This window comes from Barbus barbus (assembly GCF_936440315.1).
Source record: "Barbus barbus genome assembly, chromosome: 16".
Taxonomy (NCBI): domain Eukaryota; kingdom Metazoa; phylum Chordata; class Actinopteri; order Cypriniformes; family Cyprinidae; genus Barbus; species Barbus barbus.
In genome coordinates this window covers 30,590,373-30,607,219 of record NC_136744.1, presented here as the reverse complement: position 1 = coordinate 30,607,219, position 16,847 = coordinate 30,590,373, and the positions used below count along the sequence as shown (strand labels likewise).

Genomic DNA, 16,847 nt, shown 5'->3' with positions numbered 1-16,847 from the left:
TACTACTTTTGTCTTGGGTTGAAATTGAACTCCACTGGTTTCAAAGCAATTGACACAACATCGATACTAAAATAAAATAAAGAAACAGAAAACCTCTATTGTAGCTCGTCAAAAATATCAAATATGATCCTGTTGTGTTAAAAAAAAGGTTACACCCTTCATGTTAAGGGTAAATTTGAACATAAATAAATTATATTTAAATAAATGTATTTATAAATGTATAAATAATAAATTTATTTGTAAATAATTAATTGTTAAAAAACAATTACACCCTTCGTACAGCCATAATAAATACATAATATATATATAAAAATAGGTGTAAATAAATTTACAAATATATACACCCTTTATGTTTAGGGTCAACATATTTTTGTTTAAAAGTAGCTGCACAGACAAAAAATAAAGACATTTCCTTCATGTGTTTTTTGTTTTGTGACTGCTTGTAGTGACAATTTGCAGACTGCAAGTGCCTACAACTAAATATAAACTGTATCTAACATTAATTGTACTAGATGTAAATAGTATTTATTGCTGTGGTGTAAATAGCCACTGCCTTTTTCTTATGTCTGTTTTCAAAACCTTGTGAGGATAAAATGTGTTTCTCATGCTTATATTCAGTGCTGAAACAGACTAGTAATTAAGATCCCAAAAACGCACAAACTAAACCATAATTTCAGTTTTTGACTGTGAAACTCATAGCAGAAGAAACAGTGAATTCTACCTGGATGATTAAGAGTTTTCATACAGTTTCATTCTTTGACAAGCTACAATAAAGGTTTTCTGTTTCTTTATTTTACCTGGCTTTTTTGCTGTTTTTCAAAGTGTTGATTTGAGGTGAATTGTATAGAAACCAGTGGAGGTCGATTTGAACACCACTGATGTAACCAACGCTTGTACAGCCTTTCCCAAACGCATCTGTGTGTTGAAACTTCACATGCACATTCATGACCAAAAATTAGAAAAAGACACCAAATTTCAAGAAGAAATAAATAGTTTAAATTAGACGTCCAAATGTGAGTCAGATTGACCCAAACACTATATGCATGACACCAGTATTATACATTTATGTTTGCATTATGATCAATGGCCGATGGCACTTTTAAGGCCTTAAATTCTTATGAAAGATGGCATGCAAACTCTTTTCCCTCAAGCTCTGGAAACCAGTGGGATCAACGGAAAAGTTTAATGGCTCCGAACAGAAGTGTTTCTGAACGTAGCGTTTGACTGGAGACACACACCATTAGAGCCGGACAGAAGCCATTCATCAGCAGTAATGACCGTCACACTTGAGCCTTAAATATTGCACATTAACCATATTTAATCAATCCGGAAGCCCAGAGAACTGTGATTTATAACCAGATGAGTGATTTGAAATACATAGTAAGGGTATTTTGTTCTTGAACAGCTCCTGAAACATTCAGTTGTTGCTCGTGGCTTTACAAACATCCACACAGTAGAGAAGAAGCGTCCGATCTTCCAAGAAAGATGGCTTATGAAAGGTCAGAATGTCTTGACATTTTTCCAGTGCGGTTCTGACGGACTGCAGATGTCTTGTGTTAGACTCCGTCCTCCTTCAGATTCCTGTCACTCCCTTCAGACACGGGAAACACAGGGACACAATTTCAGGAAGTTTGTTTTGGCCTTAGAGGAAAGTCAGGAGTCACAATTTGATACCGCGTCATGTATTTTTAGTGCACTTGGTCTGAGACAGTCGGTCAGAGTTGAACGCATTCAGCTTTGTATAGAAGACCAGTTCCACCACAAAATTTGAAGTGCCCCTAGTATGGGTAATGAAAGGTTCATATTTTGGTTTTGGGAGTCTCCAACAACAGGTTGACATGCATGCAAGGTCAAAAAACACTTTCTGTCATGAATCAGCCCTCTGTGGCTCTCTCCAATGGCAACCCTCTCCTGAATATTGACTTTCCCGGACTCCATTTCCCATACACCCCGTTCAGAGACTAATCACCTGCACAGGTGTTCCCCATTATCCACACTACTTAAACGGCATTCACTCTCATTGCGAAGTCTTGTTTTGCCCCGGCTGACATTTCTAAGCGTTTACCTTGTGATTCTGTGACGCTCCTGTGTATGATTGGTCTCATTTTCATCTCATCACACCTGTAATGCCTGATAAAGCAGTGTTTGTGAGCGCAGTGCTGCTTTGTGTACAGCGTTACAGGGAAACAGCTATTTTTACTGCTCCAAAAGCGGCACCTAGTGGCAAAGAATGAATTTGCTGAACTGTGAGAGATAAACTCAGAGTTTTAAGGAAAAAAGTCAGAGTTGCAAGATTAAAACTCACTATTCTGATTTTAAAAAGTCAGAAATGCAAGATATAAACTCAGAATTGCAGGTAAAAAGTCATGAAGTCACATTTGCCATTTTTAATGATTTACATTTAAATTTTATTTTCCAGGATTCACAGATGAATAGAAAGCATTTATTTGAAATGGAGATCTCTCTTCTGTCTCTGTCTGTCTTCAGGGATCTCAGCAGTAATCTCATTAGCAGAATTGCCCCCGGCGCGTTTCATGGCCTGATGGCTCTGAGGAGACTGTAAGTATTATTATGACCTTGGAAATATGCATGAAAACCCAATCAGCATGTTTTCTAAATGCTGCAATGCCTCTAGAAATGTTTCTACAGCTAAATAAAAAATTCGGAACATTTCAAAACATTTACGGTCTTGACTACAGAGCGGGAACACAAATAAGAACAGGACCTTTTGAAAGCAGCTGCCTATCAGCGGGTATCAAATTGAGTTGAAATAGGCTTGACTATTGGACTATTGGAGCTGCATATCGACCCGCATCGCAAATGACAGCGTAAATAATATTTGTATCTAATTTTGCCGCATCATATCAATCAATATGCATGGTATTGAAATGGCTCTTGAATGAGCGCTCGATTTTCACTTTCACTTTGGATTTGGTGATCACGCGCACTGTGTAAAGAAGCACATCTTACAGGATCAGATATTTGTCAGTGAGCTCAGGATCTGCCAGTGGAAAACCTTTGAGCTGTTTTTATGATCAATGTGCATAACAGTGACTGTAAAATATATATTTTAGGTATAAATAATGATGTTTTGAGTTATGAAATTTAACTCTACTCTGGGCAGTTTTGTCATGCAGACCTGGCAACTCTGGCTGTATCGAGCATAGCAGACGCTTTCAGTTTAGATTTTTTTTCCAACTGAACTTGATTTTGTAATTCTATAAAAAAGTTCAAAAACGACACCGTACTGTAAACCAACTCTTTACGGTAATTTAAGACTTTTTAACTCATTTAAGACTGTGTTTAAGAGGTCACTCGCCAAAAACGGACATTTTGACATCTTTTTTTTTTTTTTGCAGTAGGCCTACAGCAGAACCAGAAATCACCAGATCCAGAAGCACCACAGAATAGCGAACTGAAAAAAGTGTTTTTAATCGTTCAGTGTTTCTAAACTTCTACATTGGATCCCCAGTCTTGAATATTAGCGCACATCTTTATGCAGTGTCCTTGAGAATGAGAGCTGCAGCCGGTCTGAGGTTCATTCTGCAGTGAAGAGGCTTTCAGGATCTCGACATACAGACGCAGGAGCCATGCAGACGTTTAATGTGACACTGATTGCTGGATTTGAGCGGTTGATTGTGGATGTGTGTGTGCCAGCCTGCTGGACGCGTATAATTTAAGCAGCAGGTCTCAGCTCTAATTTAAGAGTTCCCAACCCATAATCACAGCACTGAACCGAACAGAACCGCTCCCGCTGCACCGCAGCAGTGCATGTTTCTCATTACAATACACACACACACACACACACACACACACACACACACACCCATTCACACACTCACTCACACACACACCCATTCACACTCACTCACTCACTCACACACACACACACACCCATTCACTCACACTCACTCACTCACACACACACACACACACACACCCATTCACTCACACTCACTCACACACACCCATTCACACTCACTCACTCACTCACTCACTCACTCACTCACTCACTCACTCACACACACACACCCGTTGGTTTTTGTGGTTTATGGGGACTCTCCATAGGTGTAATGGTTTTTATACTGAACAAACTGTGTGTGCTATTGCCCTACACCAACCCTACACCTAAACTTAGCCCTCACAGGAGACTTTGTGCATTTTTAGATTTTCAAAAAAACACCATTTAGTATGTTTTTTAAGCCTTTTGAATTACGGGGACATAGGCAGTGTCCTCATAAACCACCTTCATATTGTAATACCTCTGTCATACCCATGTCATTATACAAATTTGTGTCCTCATAAACCACATAAACATGCACACACACACACACACACACACACGTTTGGTCAGCTATCCTTGTAGGGACTCCATAGGCATAATGGTTTTTATACTGTTTTTATACTTTTATTTTCTATCACCCTACACCAACCCCTTACAGGAAACTTTTACTTTCTCAAAAAAAGTAATTCTGTATGATGTATAAGCTTTTTGCATGGTGGGGACCTCAATTTAGGTCCCCACCATGACACGAGTCCCCTTGAGTGTGTATTCAGATTCAAGTCCCCGCCAGGATATATAAACCTGTACATGCGCGCACACACACAAAAACACAAACACAAACAGACACAATGCCAGGGACATTGTGCTTCACTCCGGTTCTTGAGTGGATGGTTTGTTTGAAGGTTCAGTGCTGCGGTTGGCGAACGCTCTTTTATAGGCTGGTTGTGGCTTCAGTCTGAATGAGGAGTAATTGGAGAGTTACTAAGATTAAAGCACTTAACCCTTATTTTCCTCAAGCGTCTCGTTACCACGATATACGGCTCTGAACGGTGAAATGCGCCTGGTAAAAAGTAACCGGTTCATTTATGGATGCCAGTCCAGCAGAAACAGGGTTGATCTTTCATTGTTCGAGTGATTTAATGTCTCAGATGCTTCTCTTTATAATTCAACAGGAGAAATAAAAATAAACAGAAGTTGATAGTTCATTAAATCAGATCAAATAATAAAAATGGCAAAAGCACATGAAATTGCTAAACAATGTTATTTTAGTATCATATGAGATACTATTATAGTTAATGTTTTAAATTGGATTTTATTTTCTGTTTTCACTTTCATTTTATTTAATGTTTTAGTAATTCAGGAGTTTTTGGCAGCTGATGCTCACACACTTACTGTATATATAGATATAAAATTAAAGTGAAAACAGAAAACCAAATATAAATAAAATATTAACAATCTATGATAATCAAACTACAATTTAAGTTTTAGTAATTTTATGTGCTTTTTTAAATATCTTTAATTTGTTTAAATTTTAGTTTTAGAAATTTTAGTACTTCAACATACTGTATACTTATTGAGTTGCCAAGGCAACATTTCTAATTTCCATTTAAGCTTTTAATATAACATTAATCTAACAGTAGTGAGTCATCGGAGTAAATTATTCAGTCACGTGACAGTCAGGAATAAGTGTTTTTATATCAAATGCTAAAGTGATCATTTGGATTTTCTTTTTCTTTTTTTTTATTATTATTTTTTTTTTAAAGCTAGTTTGAAGTTTTTGGTGTTTGATGTCAGATCATTTATCGCAGCTAACAGACAATGTGTGTGTGTGTGTGTGTGCATGTGTGTGTGTGTGTGTGTGTGTGTGTGTGCATGTGTGTGTGTTTGTGTGTGTGTGTGTGTGTGTGTGTGTGTGCATGTGTGTGTATCCTCAGGGATCTTTCCAACAACAGGATTGGCTGTTTCTCTGCTGATATGTTTCTTGACCTTGGCCGTCTCTCCAAACTGTGAGTCTCTGTGTTTATATATCTTTATTGAGCACAGGGAACTGTTTATCACTAACAACTCATGTTCTAGCTGTGTTTTAATGCTATGAGTTTTGAATTGTGGGATAGGTTTGTGTGTAACGTCTGTGTGTCTTTCAGGAATTTGTCTGGGAATATCTTTTCCACGCTGCCGGAGGGTTTGTTCACACACGTCCCTTCTCTCAGAGCGCTGTAAGATCTCTACTGTTTTCTATTGTTTATATAAGGTAGAATAAGTGTTTAAAACACACGAGCATGTGACTCAAGCGGACAGAGCATATATGGGCCATTCTACACAATTGGTCCAAAGTCAGAGTTGGAAACGTCTTGAAAAAAAATCTATTTTTCCAGAAAATTTGTATGCATGCAAATTGTATAATATCCAGCATATTTTTTAGAGTGTAGAGTGATTATTCAGATGTTGTTCTCCTGCAGTAGCGTCTGGATGATATGAGTGAATGTGGTGTGTGTTCTCAGGCACGTGGGCACAGACTATCTGTTCTGTGATTGTCAGCTGCGCTGGTTGTTGTCGTGGATCAGATCTCAGGCGGTGCGTGTGGGGAATGAATCCGTATGCGTGTATCCGACTCGTCTTCATGGACTGGAGCTGCGCAGCCTTCAGGAGCAGCAGCTCACCTGCGGTAAGACTTCACTGATGTTCACCAGCCCTCATGGAAAAACATTAAACAAATATCTGTTTTATTATCTCCAGGGATCAAAAAAAGACCAATTTTTTTTGGTCAATCCTGTTCAATTCATTATAAGCCTCATTTGCATAGCTGCTTTTGCATTGATGAAAAAAAAAAAAAAAAAAAAAAAAAAAAGGTTTTTGGATGAGCCTTGTGCATTGTAAAATATATCACCAACTGCACATTAGGTGTAGATACATGTAAATATTTCCATAAAAATACACACATATTGCTGTAGCTGCAGTTCTGTGCTTTACATTCAGTGTGCTGGCTCTTCTTAAGTGCTCTTAAGTAAAAGTTCTGTATCTCACGGCCTCTGGTGGTTTATTGCTTTATTTAATGTCAGCAGAAGAACTCATAATGCTGTAAAGTGCATGTGTGGTTTGTGTATGTTATACGGCAGTGAACAGGCAGAGTGATTTGTGGCACAGCTGGATCGTCTTTTATAGCATTACAGTGGTTATTTTCACAGCTTTAACTTCAGTAGCTCACTTAAACGCACTCCTCCAGCGGATACACCGTCCTCAGGCTCTGCTCAATGACGTTTGGGAGTCATTACTGCATGTTTGTGTGTTCGGATGAACAGTGTGTGAAGTATTGTCTGAAACATCAGATCACTAACACAACATACACTGGCGGTGTGTTTCAAAAAGCATCATACATATGATGATCATTGAGCTCTGTTCCAAAACCTAGTGAGTGCCCTACAGTCTACATAGACAGCAGCCTTAAAAGACAGGTGATTAGGCAGCAGATATTGCTGTATACATTAAGAGTGCAGGAAACTGCTGATTCTTGTAGAGTGCTAAAAACACTATTTGTCTCCAGTATCAAACTACTTTAACATGTCAAAACGCTTCTGTGCTTGCATACGAAGCGCAGAGAAGTAGGATTCATTCTAGTGAATCAGTTCATTCAGATGATTCGGTTCAGTGAACTGGTTTAAACAAAGATTTGTTTGCGTTTGATCAGTTCTGTTTAGTGCATATGAATCTGGTCAAGTGTAATGCCGCCACATTTATTGTTTCTGTGCCTCTTAAATACTGCTGATCACAACAATCATGTATATTATCTAGTAGTTTTAGATATTTATATGCAAATAACTATTTTGACTTGATTTAATTTGATGTTTTCTGTTTTCATTGTAATTTTAGTTTTAGTAATTGTCATTTTTGTTTTAGTTCATTTAGTTTTAGTTGTTTGAATTTTGTTGTTATTTTTTTAATTTACTATTTATTTTAGTTTTAATTTTATTTTTAGTAATTTTTGTGCTTTTAGCATTTTTATGAGTTTAGCTTTTATTTTGTTAATTTATCTAAAATATTTAGATTTATTTTAGTTGTCATTTTAATATTTTTTGTATTAAAACTTAGTTAGTTGTGAAGTTTTTCATCCAATATTTATGTTATTTTATTTCAGCTTTATGTCAGGTAATGAAAATAAATAATTGTTGATAAGAATGCACCAGTCTTAGATCAGCTCTCCTCCGACTCTCTGGTTCTTCTGCACACTTGTTGTCCTCTGCTGTGTGCTGATGAGCAGAAGCCGGTCGTAATGACACATGACTGTCTTTATTAGCCGCCGCCGCTCGTCTGCTTGGATCAGGAGCTCATCCGGTGGGATCCCACACTTGTCTCTTGTCTTTTATCATGCATCTCTCTGGAGCGCTGCTGTAATGATATATACGCGGCCCCGGGGCCCACCGGTTCATTTACTCTGGCTCAGAGCCACTGCTGGTGTGTCTGCAGTCTGGAGGAGCCAGTGTGGGCCGACCAGGAGTCTGAACCGTCCTCACGTGCTTTCATTAGACAGAGAACGTCTGAAGACGATATGAAAGATGTACAGAAGTCAGAGGGGGACCTGCTGGTTAAATATACTGCATGCATCTCCTGTGGAGTGGAAAAATAATCATATTTAACAGCCTTGTTAATATATGCAAAAAATATTATTTTGTGTAAGTGATAATAATAATAATAATAATAATAATAGATTACAGAAAGTTTTAGAATGTTAGTTTTGGTAAGTTATGTGCTTTTGTCATTTTTATAATGCTAAAAATGCTGCAGATACTTCATGCATTTCCTCTGAAATGGAAAAGAAAAATGTTAATAGACTAGCCTTGTTTATATAGTTAATATAGTTAATAAATTAAATAATAATATAATAAAAGCAATTTATTCATTTTAATGTTACATTAAACATTATTTTTTTCATCTCATTAAAGCTACTTTCAAATATTACAAAATAAATTCTGTTGAAATGCTAGTTTTTATTTTTATTTATTAGTTATTTCCAGGTTTCATCTTAATTTTAGATTGTCTTTTTTGCACTTTTGTCATTTTTATTATGGTAAAATTTTTATATAATGGTTTTTTGTATAAATTAATAAAAAACAAAGAAACAAAAACAAAATGCATTTTTATTTTACTGTTGAAAACTTTTGTGTTGCTTTTTTAAATGATGTGCATATGTTGGAAAATACAGTTTTAGAGTAGCTTCACCAGTCCAGTGTTATTTTAATATTATTTATATACTATTTAAAAAATAAATCTTCCATACAAAATATTCTTTACTGTCTTTATGATTTTTTTTTTCACTTTTAAGTTTTCAATAATGTTCTTTTAAAAACATAAAAGTATGAAGTTTCGTCAGATTTCACTAACTTCTTCAAATTATAACTTATATGTAACCCACACATTAAATTTAATTTGGGTTTCATTTCATTCACGCATTTCAAAAGTCAAGAATTGAGCCAGAGTGTGTCATACAGGATATCTGGAGAAAAGCAGCATCTGATTGATGTTTGAGCTGCGTCCGTCTGACTGTGTTAAAGGGGTGACCCAGGCTTGAGTCATGAGTTTAACAGGAGGTAGCGGCGTGTGAATGTGAGCTCGTTATAAAGTTAGTTGTGGAGCGGGTCGGAGCGTTTAATCTGATCAGAGAGCGCTGGCCGTCCGTCTGAGGAGATGCTGTAAGATCCAGTGTCCGAGAAGAACCTGCGGGACACAAAAAGCCTCAGGCACAAAGACCAAACCCAACCACAAACTTTACAAATATAGATAACTAAAATGCACTTGGCCCCTGTGTGAAGCTTTGGAGATAGTTATATGGTCATCTCATACCAGTTTGTTTACTTGTTTGTTTTTCCTTTCCTTTATTTTTGTGTTGTTGTATAACTGTTCAACAAAGCATGTTAATTGCTTAGAAATGCATAAAGCATAAAAATGTCACACAACATATCCATATTTCAGTTTAAATGTACTGAGTGAATGTGTATGCAAAACTGATCTGTGCTCCTGTAACATTTAAAAAAATAACTTCTTCAGAGTATGACTAATGAATTGATTAAAGTACACTGAATTGATAAGATACATTTGATTCATTTATAAATAATTTGTATTCTTCATAATATTTATTGACATTTTTAAATTCCAAAATGTATCAAAATATACAAATACTGCATATGTAGTCTCTTCATTTATACTGTATGTCAATATGAGCTCATTAAAGCTGCATGTATAATTATTACAAAATAAATGTTGTTTAAAATAAGTCCAGATAGTTTTGGTAATTATGATTTTATGAAAGTTTATGGAACTTAATGTGAGTTTTAAGATAAGTAACACTAAATAGTATTTTTTATAGTGTCTGAAGTAAAAGTGTGTGGTAAAAAAACCTGATTACCCCCCCACCCTTTTTTTTTTTCTTTTTTCTTTTTTGCCATTTATTAATTAACTATTTCCTTGGTTGAATTAAATTTGTATAGAAACAAATTGATATAAACTGATTTCAGGTGGAAATTAATTTGTCTCACTGTTCAAAAACTACATAATTTCCACTGATTTTGCTCCTGTATCAGTTCTCATGGTTGTGTGCGTGTTTCAGACGGTTCAGATAGTTATGGTAGTTATGAATTTATAAAAGATTATAGAACTTGATGTGACAGAGTTTTAGGATTAGGAACACTAATTGGGATTTTTTTTTATTTTTCTGTAAATATGAATGCTGCTTCACCGGGGATTTGTTTGGCCTTTTTTGGCATATGTATATTAGTTCACTGTAACTTGGTTGAATTTATTTAACTCTTTCCCCGCCAGCGTTTTTGATGATTTTCACTAAAATTTCATGGGCCCCAGAATATTTTGTTGTATGAATATCTGAACATGCAATACATCAAAATAAGGAACAGACCCTCAGCATTCAAGCATTCTTTTTTTATCAACACTTGAATGTAGGTAAGTATCATAAAAACAACAACATTTTGAGCAAAAAGCTGAGAAAATCAAATTTTTATCAAATACAACATCTGGATCATATTCAGTAATATTATCAAAGCAAAGATGCGGTAGATTGCTTCCATCAGTATCCCAAAGCTTCACAGGCCTTTAACACTTTCTGGATCCACATTTCACTCTGAAACATTAGGCAGTTTTCATTTATATGCGGTTAGTATTGATGATCGCATTATTTTTCATATGCATATGCTTACATATAAGATTGCTCTTTTCTGCCTGCTTCCTCGTCTGTGTTTTTGATCGGCACTTTCTAAACTCATTCAGGAGATGCGTAATAGCGCCCCCTAGCGTATAACAGTGAAAACACAGAAAATTCTGTTTGGTGAGGAAAGAGTTAATGAAAAAGATGCTGTTCAGAGTAGTTTGAGGTGCAGTTTGGTTTGTCAAAACTATTCCATGTCAACTGCCCATCTGATTTTGCCCCTGTATCTCCATGATCCATGTTTCAGACGGCCCGCTGGAGCTCCCCGTCCTGCAGCTCATCCCGACCCAGCGGCAGCTGGTGTTTCGCGGGGACCGTCTGCCGCTGCAGTGTGCCGCCTCGTTCCTCGACCCGACCGTCACACTGTCCTGGAGCCACGAACAGCGTCCCGTTCACACGCTGGAGGACAGAGGGCTGTACGTGGAGGACAGCATCATTCACGACTGCTGCCTCATTACCAGGTGAGAGTGACATCTTCATAGTGACCCTGGAGCACAAAAGCAGTCATGAGTAGCACAGGTATATTTGTAGCAATAGCCAACAATACATTGTATGGGTCAAAATTATACATTTTTCTTTTATGCCAAAAATCATTAGAATATTAAGGAAAGATCATGTTCCATGAAGATATTTTGTTAATTTCCTACCGTAAATATATCAAAACTTAATTTTTGAAAATAAATATGCATTGCTAAGGACTTCAATATTTAGATTTTTTTGCACCCTCAGATTCCAGATTTTCAAATAGTTGTATCTCTGCCAAATATTGTCCGATCATAACAAAACATACATCAATGGAAAGATTATTTATTCAGCTAAATCTCAATTTTAAAAAATGTACCCATATGACTGGTTTTGTGGTCCAGGGTCACATAGACACAATAATACAATTTTACTTAGTCTGTTTTTGCTCCAACTGCTGAAATAGTTTCCAACAAACATAGTGAATTTAATGTTGTGACATTCCTATAGTGGCATTCCTAAATGCGTTGCCAGGTCTGCGTAAAAAATCAGCCCGTTTCTGTCACTACAACTTGGGGAAGCAGTGTAAACTGTATATACACACACACACAGTTGGGCAAATAAGTATTTGATACACTGCCGATTTTTCAAGTTTTCCCACTTACAAAGAATGGAGAGATCTGTAATGTTCATCATAGGTACACCTCAACTGTGAGAAACAAAAAAATCCAGAAAATCACATTGTATGATTTTTAAATAATTAACTTCCATTTTATTGCATGAAATAAGTATTTGATCACCTACCAACCAGCAATAATTCTGGCTCTCACAGACCTGTTAGTTTGTCTTTAAGAAGCCCTCATGTCCTCCACTCATTACCTGTATTAATTGCACCTGTTTGAACTCGTTACCTGTATAAAAGACACCTGTTCACACACTCAATCAATCAGACTCCAACCTCTCCACTATGGGCAAGACCAAAGAGCTGTCTAAGGACACTAGGGACAAAATTGTAGATCTGCACAAGTCTGGGATGCGCTACAGGACAATAGGCAAACAGCTTGGTGAGAAGGCAACAACTGTTGGCGCAATTATTAGAAAATGGAAGAAATTCAAGGTGACTGTCAATCTCCCTCGGACTGGGACTCCATGCAAGATCTCGCCTCATGGAGTATCAATGATCCTGAGAAAGGTGAGGGATCAGCCTAGAACTACACGGGAGGACCTGGTCAATGACCTGAAGAGAGCTGGGACCACAGTCTCAACGCTTACCATTAGTAACACACTACACCGTCATGGATTAAAATCCTGCAGCGCGCTCAAGGTCCCCCTGCTCAAGCCAGCACATGTCCAGGCCCGTCTGAAGTTTGCCAAAGACCATCTGGATGATCCAGAGGAGGCATGGGAGAAGGTCATGTGGTTAGATGAGACCAAAATAGAACTTTTTGGTATAAACTCCATTCGCCATGTTTGGAGGAAGAAGAAGGATGAGTACAATCCCAAGAACACCATCCCAACCGTGAAGCATGGCGGTGGAAACATCATGCTTTGGGGGTGCAGACAAACCATTCGCCCTGTTCAATGTGAGTGCCGTATGCTGGAATATGATATATCATCACCCGGGTGCTGATAGTGCGCGCAGGAGACCTGAACAGCACACGCTGATATCTGTGTTTAAACTAAACTCATGTAAGCTTTGCCAGTTTAAACATCTAAGAGCCAGAGGACGCGAGCTCATGCGTGCAGTGAGAAGATTTGTGCGTGCACTCATCAGAAGTCAAGTCAGCTTTATTTATATAGCGCTTTTAACAATACAGATTGTGTCAAAGCACTTAACAGTATCAAGGATGGAGGATAGAGTGTCAGTAATGTATAATAATATGATTAAACGCTCAATTTTCAGTTAAAGGCATTTAATTATTGAATTCAGTGATGTCCTTGTCTAGCTCAGTTCAGTTTAAATAGTATCTTTGAAATCAAATTGACGATAATTGCTAGAAATTAAGTGTCCCCCAACTGAGCAAGCCAGCGGCAAGGAACCAAAACTCCCTCTGTGACAGAATGGAGAAAAAAAAAACCTTGGGAGAAACCAGGCTCAGTCGGGGGGCCAGTTCTCCTCTGGCCAGGATATTATTATTTATTTTTTGTTTACTTATTGTTTTAATTATAATTTTTAATGTATAAATGCATTATATTTCTATTTGTATATTGTTGCAATTTCTAACAATAATAGTATTATGTAGTTCAGTATTTTATTATATTTTTAGTTATTTGTTTTATTTTAAGTTTTATTTTATTTTAAGTTGAGGTCTTCACTGGGATATGTCCCCGGGCTCATCCTGACGATCAAGGCCTCAGACATCATCTCCCGGCGCCGATCCACCATCTGATCCGGACACGGACTGAGAAACAGAATAAGAAAGAAACAGATAAATATTAGCGTAGATGCCATTCTTCTTATGATGTAATGAGTACATCATGTGTTATGGGGAGTGTCCCCAGTTCCGGTTGATCTAATTAATGCAGCCTAACAATCCTTTAACGGATTTGAATAATAGAAGTGTATTAGTGTGTTATGTGTAAGCCAGGTTAAAGAAATGTGTCTTTAATCTAGATTTAAACTGACAGAGTGTGTCTGCCTCCCGAACAGTATTAGGTAGATTGTTCCAGAGTTTGGCTGCTAAATAGGAAAAGGATCTGCCGCCCGCAGTCGATTTTGATATTCTAGGTATTATCGCAGACGTGGAGGACTATAATGTGATAAGAGCTCGCTCAAGTACTGAGGAGCTAAGCCATTCAGGGCTTTATAAGTAATTAACAAGACTTTAAAATCTATACGATGTTTGATAGGGAGTCAGTGCAGTGTTGCCAGAACCGCTAATATGGTCGTACTTCCTGGTTCTAGTAAGAACTCTAGCTGCTGCGTTTTGGACCAACTGTAGTTTGTTGATCAAGCGTGCAGAACAACCACCCAATAAAGCATTACAATAGTCTAAACTTGAGGTCATAAACGCATGAATTAGTATTTCTGCATTTGACGTTGAGAGCATAGGTCGCAATTTAGATATGTTTTTGAGGTGGAAAAATGCAGTTTTACAGATGCTAGAAACATGGCTTTCAAATGAAAGATTGCTATCAAACAGCACACCTAGGTTCCTAACTGATGAAGAAGAATTGACAGAGCAGCCATCACATGTTAGATAGTGTTCTAGGTTATTACATGTGGGGTTTTTAGGTCTGATAACACCTCTGTTTTTTCAGAATTTAGCAGTAAGAAGTTACTCGTCATCCAGTTTTTTATATCGACTATGCATTCCGTTAGTTTCTCAATTTGGTGTGTTTCACTGGGCCGCGAAGAAATATAGAGCTGAGTATCATCACCATAACAGTGAAAACTAACACCATGTCTCCTGATAATATCTCCCAAGGGTAACATGTAAAGCGTGAAAAGTAACGGCCCTAGTACTGAGCCTTGAGGTACTCCATACTGCACTTGTGATCGATATGATACCTCTTCATTCACAGCTACGAACTGATGGCGTTCAGATAATTATGATTTGAACCATGCTAATGCACTTCCACTAATGCCAACAAAGTGTTCTAGTCTATTTAAAAGAATGTTGTGGTCAATCGTGTCGAACACAGCGCTAAGATCCAGTAGAACTAATAAAGAGATACAACCACGATCAGATGATAGAAGCAGGTCATTTGTAACTCTAATGAGAGCAGTCTCAGTACTATGATACGGTCTAAATCCTGACTGGAATTCCTCACAAATACTATTTTTCTCTAAGGAGGAATATAATTGCGAGGATACTACCTTTTCTAATATCTCTGACAGAAAAGGGAGATTTGATATCGGTCTGTAATTAACTAGATCTTTGGGGTCAAGTTGTGTTTTTTTAATGAGAGGCTTAATAACAGCCAATTTGAAGGTTTTGGGGACATATCCTAATGACAGTGATGAATTAATAATAGCTAAAAGAGGATCTATGACTTCTGGAAGCAGCTCTTTTAGTAGTTTAGATGGAATAGGGTCTAACATACATGTTGTTGGTTTAGATGATTTAACTAATTTATACAATTCTTCCTCTCCTATAGTAGAGAATGAGTGGAATTGTTCCTCAGGGGATCTATAGTGCTGATGCGATACTGTAGCTGACGGCTGCATAGTTACAATTGTATCTCTGATAGAATCGATCTTGGAAGTAAAGTAGTTCATAAAGTCATCACTGCTGTGCTCTTGGGAAATGCCAACATCTGTTGATGCTTTATTTTTTGTTAATTTTGCCACGGTATTGAATAAATACTGGGGGTTATATTTGTTTTCTTCTAGAAGAGACGATAATCAGATTTAGCAGTTTTTAATGCTTTTCTGTAGGATAGGGTATTTTCCCGCCAGGCTATATGAAATACCTCTAGTTTTGTTTTCCTCCATCTGCGCTCCATTTTCCAGGCTGCTCTCTTTAAGGTGCGAGTGTGCTCATTATACCACGGAGTCAGACTATTTTCTTTGATCTTCCTTAAGCGTAAAGGAGCAACTGTATCTAAAGTGCTAGAAAGGGAGAGTCCATAGTTTCTGTTACATCAAGTTTTTTTGTGCTTTTGGATATGCTGAGGAATTGAGATAAATCAGGAAGATTACGTACAAAGCAGTGTTTTGTGGTAGAGGTGATGGTTCTACCATATTTTGTAACAAGGAGTTGGCTTTACAGCTTTAGCTATATGGAGTTTACACAAGACTAGATAATGTTCGGAGATATCATCGCTTTGCTGCAGAATTTCAACACCACTAACATCAATTCCATGTGACAGTATTAAATCTAGAGGATGATTTCGACAGTGAGTGGGCCCTGAAATGTGTTGTCTAACCCCAATAGAGTTCAGAATGTCTATGAATGCTGATCCTAATGCATCTTTTTCATTATCGACATGGATATTAAAATCGCCAACAATTAAGTCTTTATCTGCAGCCAGTACTAACTCGGATAGAAAATCAGCAAATTCTTTAATAAAGTCTGTGTGGTGCCCTGGTGGCCTGTATACAGTAGCCAGTACAAACATCACAGGGGATTTATCACTAACACATGTTTCTCTAGATAATGTTATACGCGGCACCATAACTTCAAACGAGTTATACTTAAAGCCTGCCCTCCGAGAAATACTGAGAATATTGCTATAAATTGTAGCAACACCTCCCCCTTTACCTTTTGGACGTGGCTCATTTTTATAGCAGTAATCTTGGGGGGTGGACTCATTTAAAGTAATGTATTCATCTGGTTTTAGCCATGTTTCTGTCAAACAGAGCAAATCTAGATTATTATCATTGATCAAATCATTTACAAAGTGCTTTTGTAGAAAGGGACCTGATATATTCAGTAAGCCAAGCTT

General features: G+C 37.3%; 1 protein-coding gene across 1 annotated transcript in view; it reads left to right on the top strand.

Annotated features, from left to right (window-relative positions):
* The window catches only part of LOC306882771 (adhesion G protein-coupled receptor A3-like), a 156,587-nt gene that overhangs the window by 17,107 nt on the left and 122,633 nt on the right, over positions 1–16,847 (top strand). The window contains exons 3-7 of the mRNA XM_079437648.1: positions 2,488–2,559; positions 5,719–5,790; positions 5,929–6,000; positions 6,286–6,449; positions 11,242–11,455. Of these exons, the coding sequence (XP_079293774.1) occupies positions 2,488–2,559; positions 5,719–5,790; positions 5,929–6,000; positions 6,286–6,449; positions 11,242–11,455 (594 nt within the window). The remainder of the gene's footprint in view (positions 1–2,487; positions 2,560–5,718; positions 5,791–5,928; positions 6,001–6,285; positions 6,450–11,241; positions 11,456–16,847) is intronic.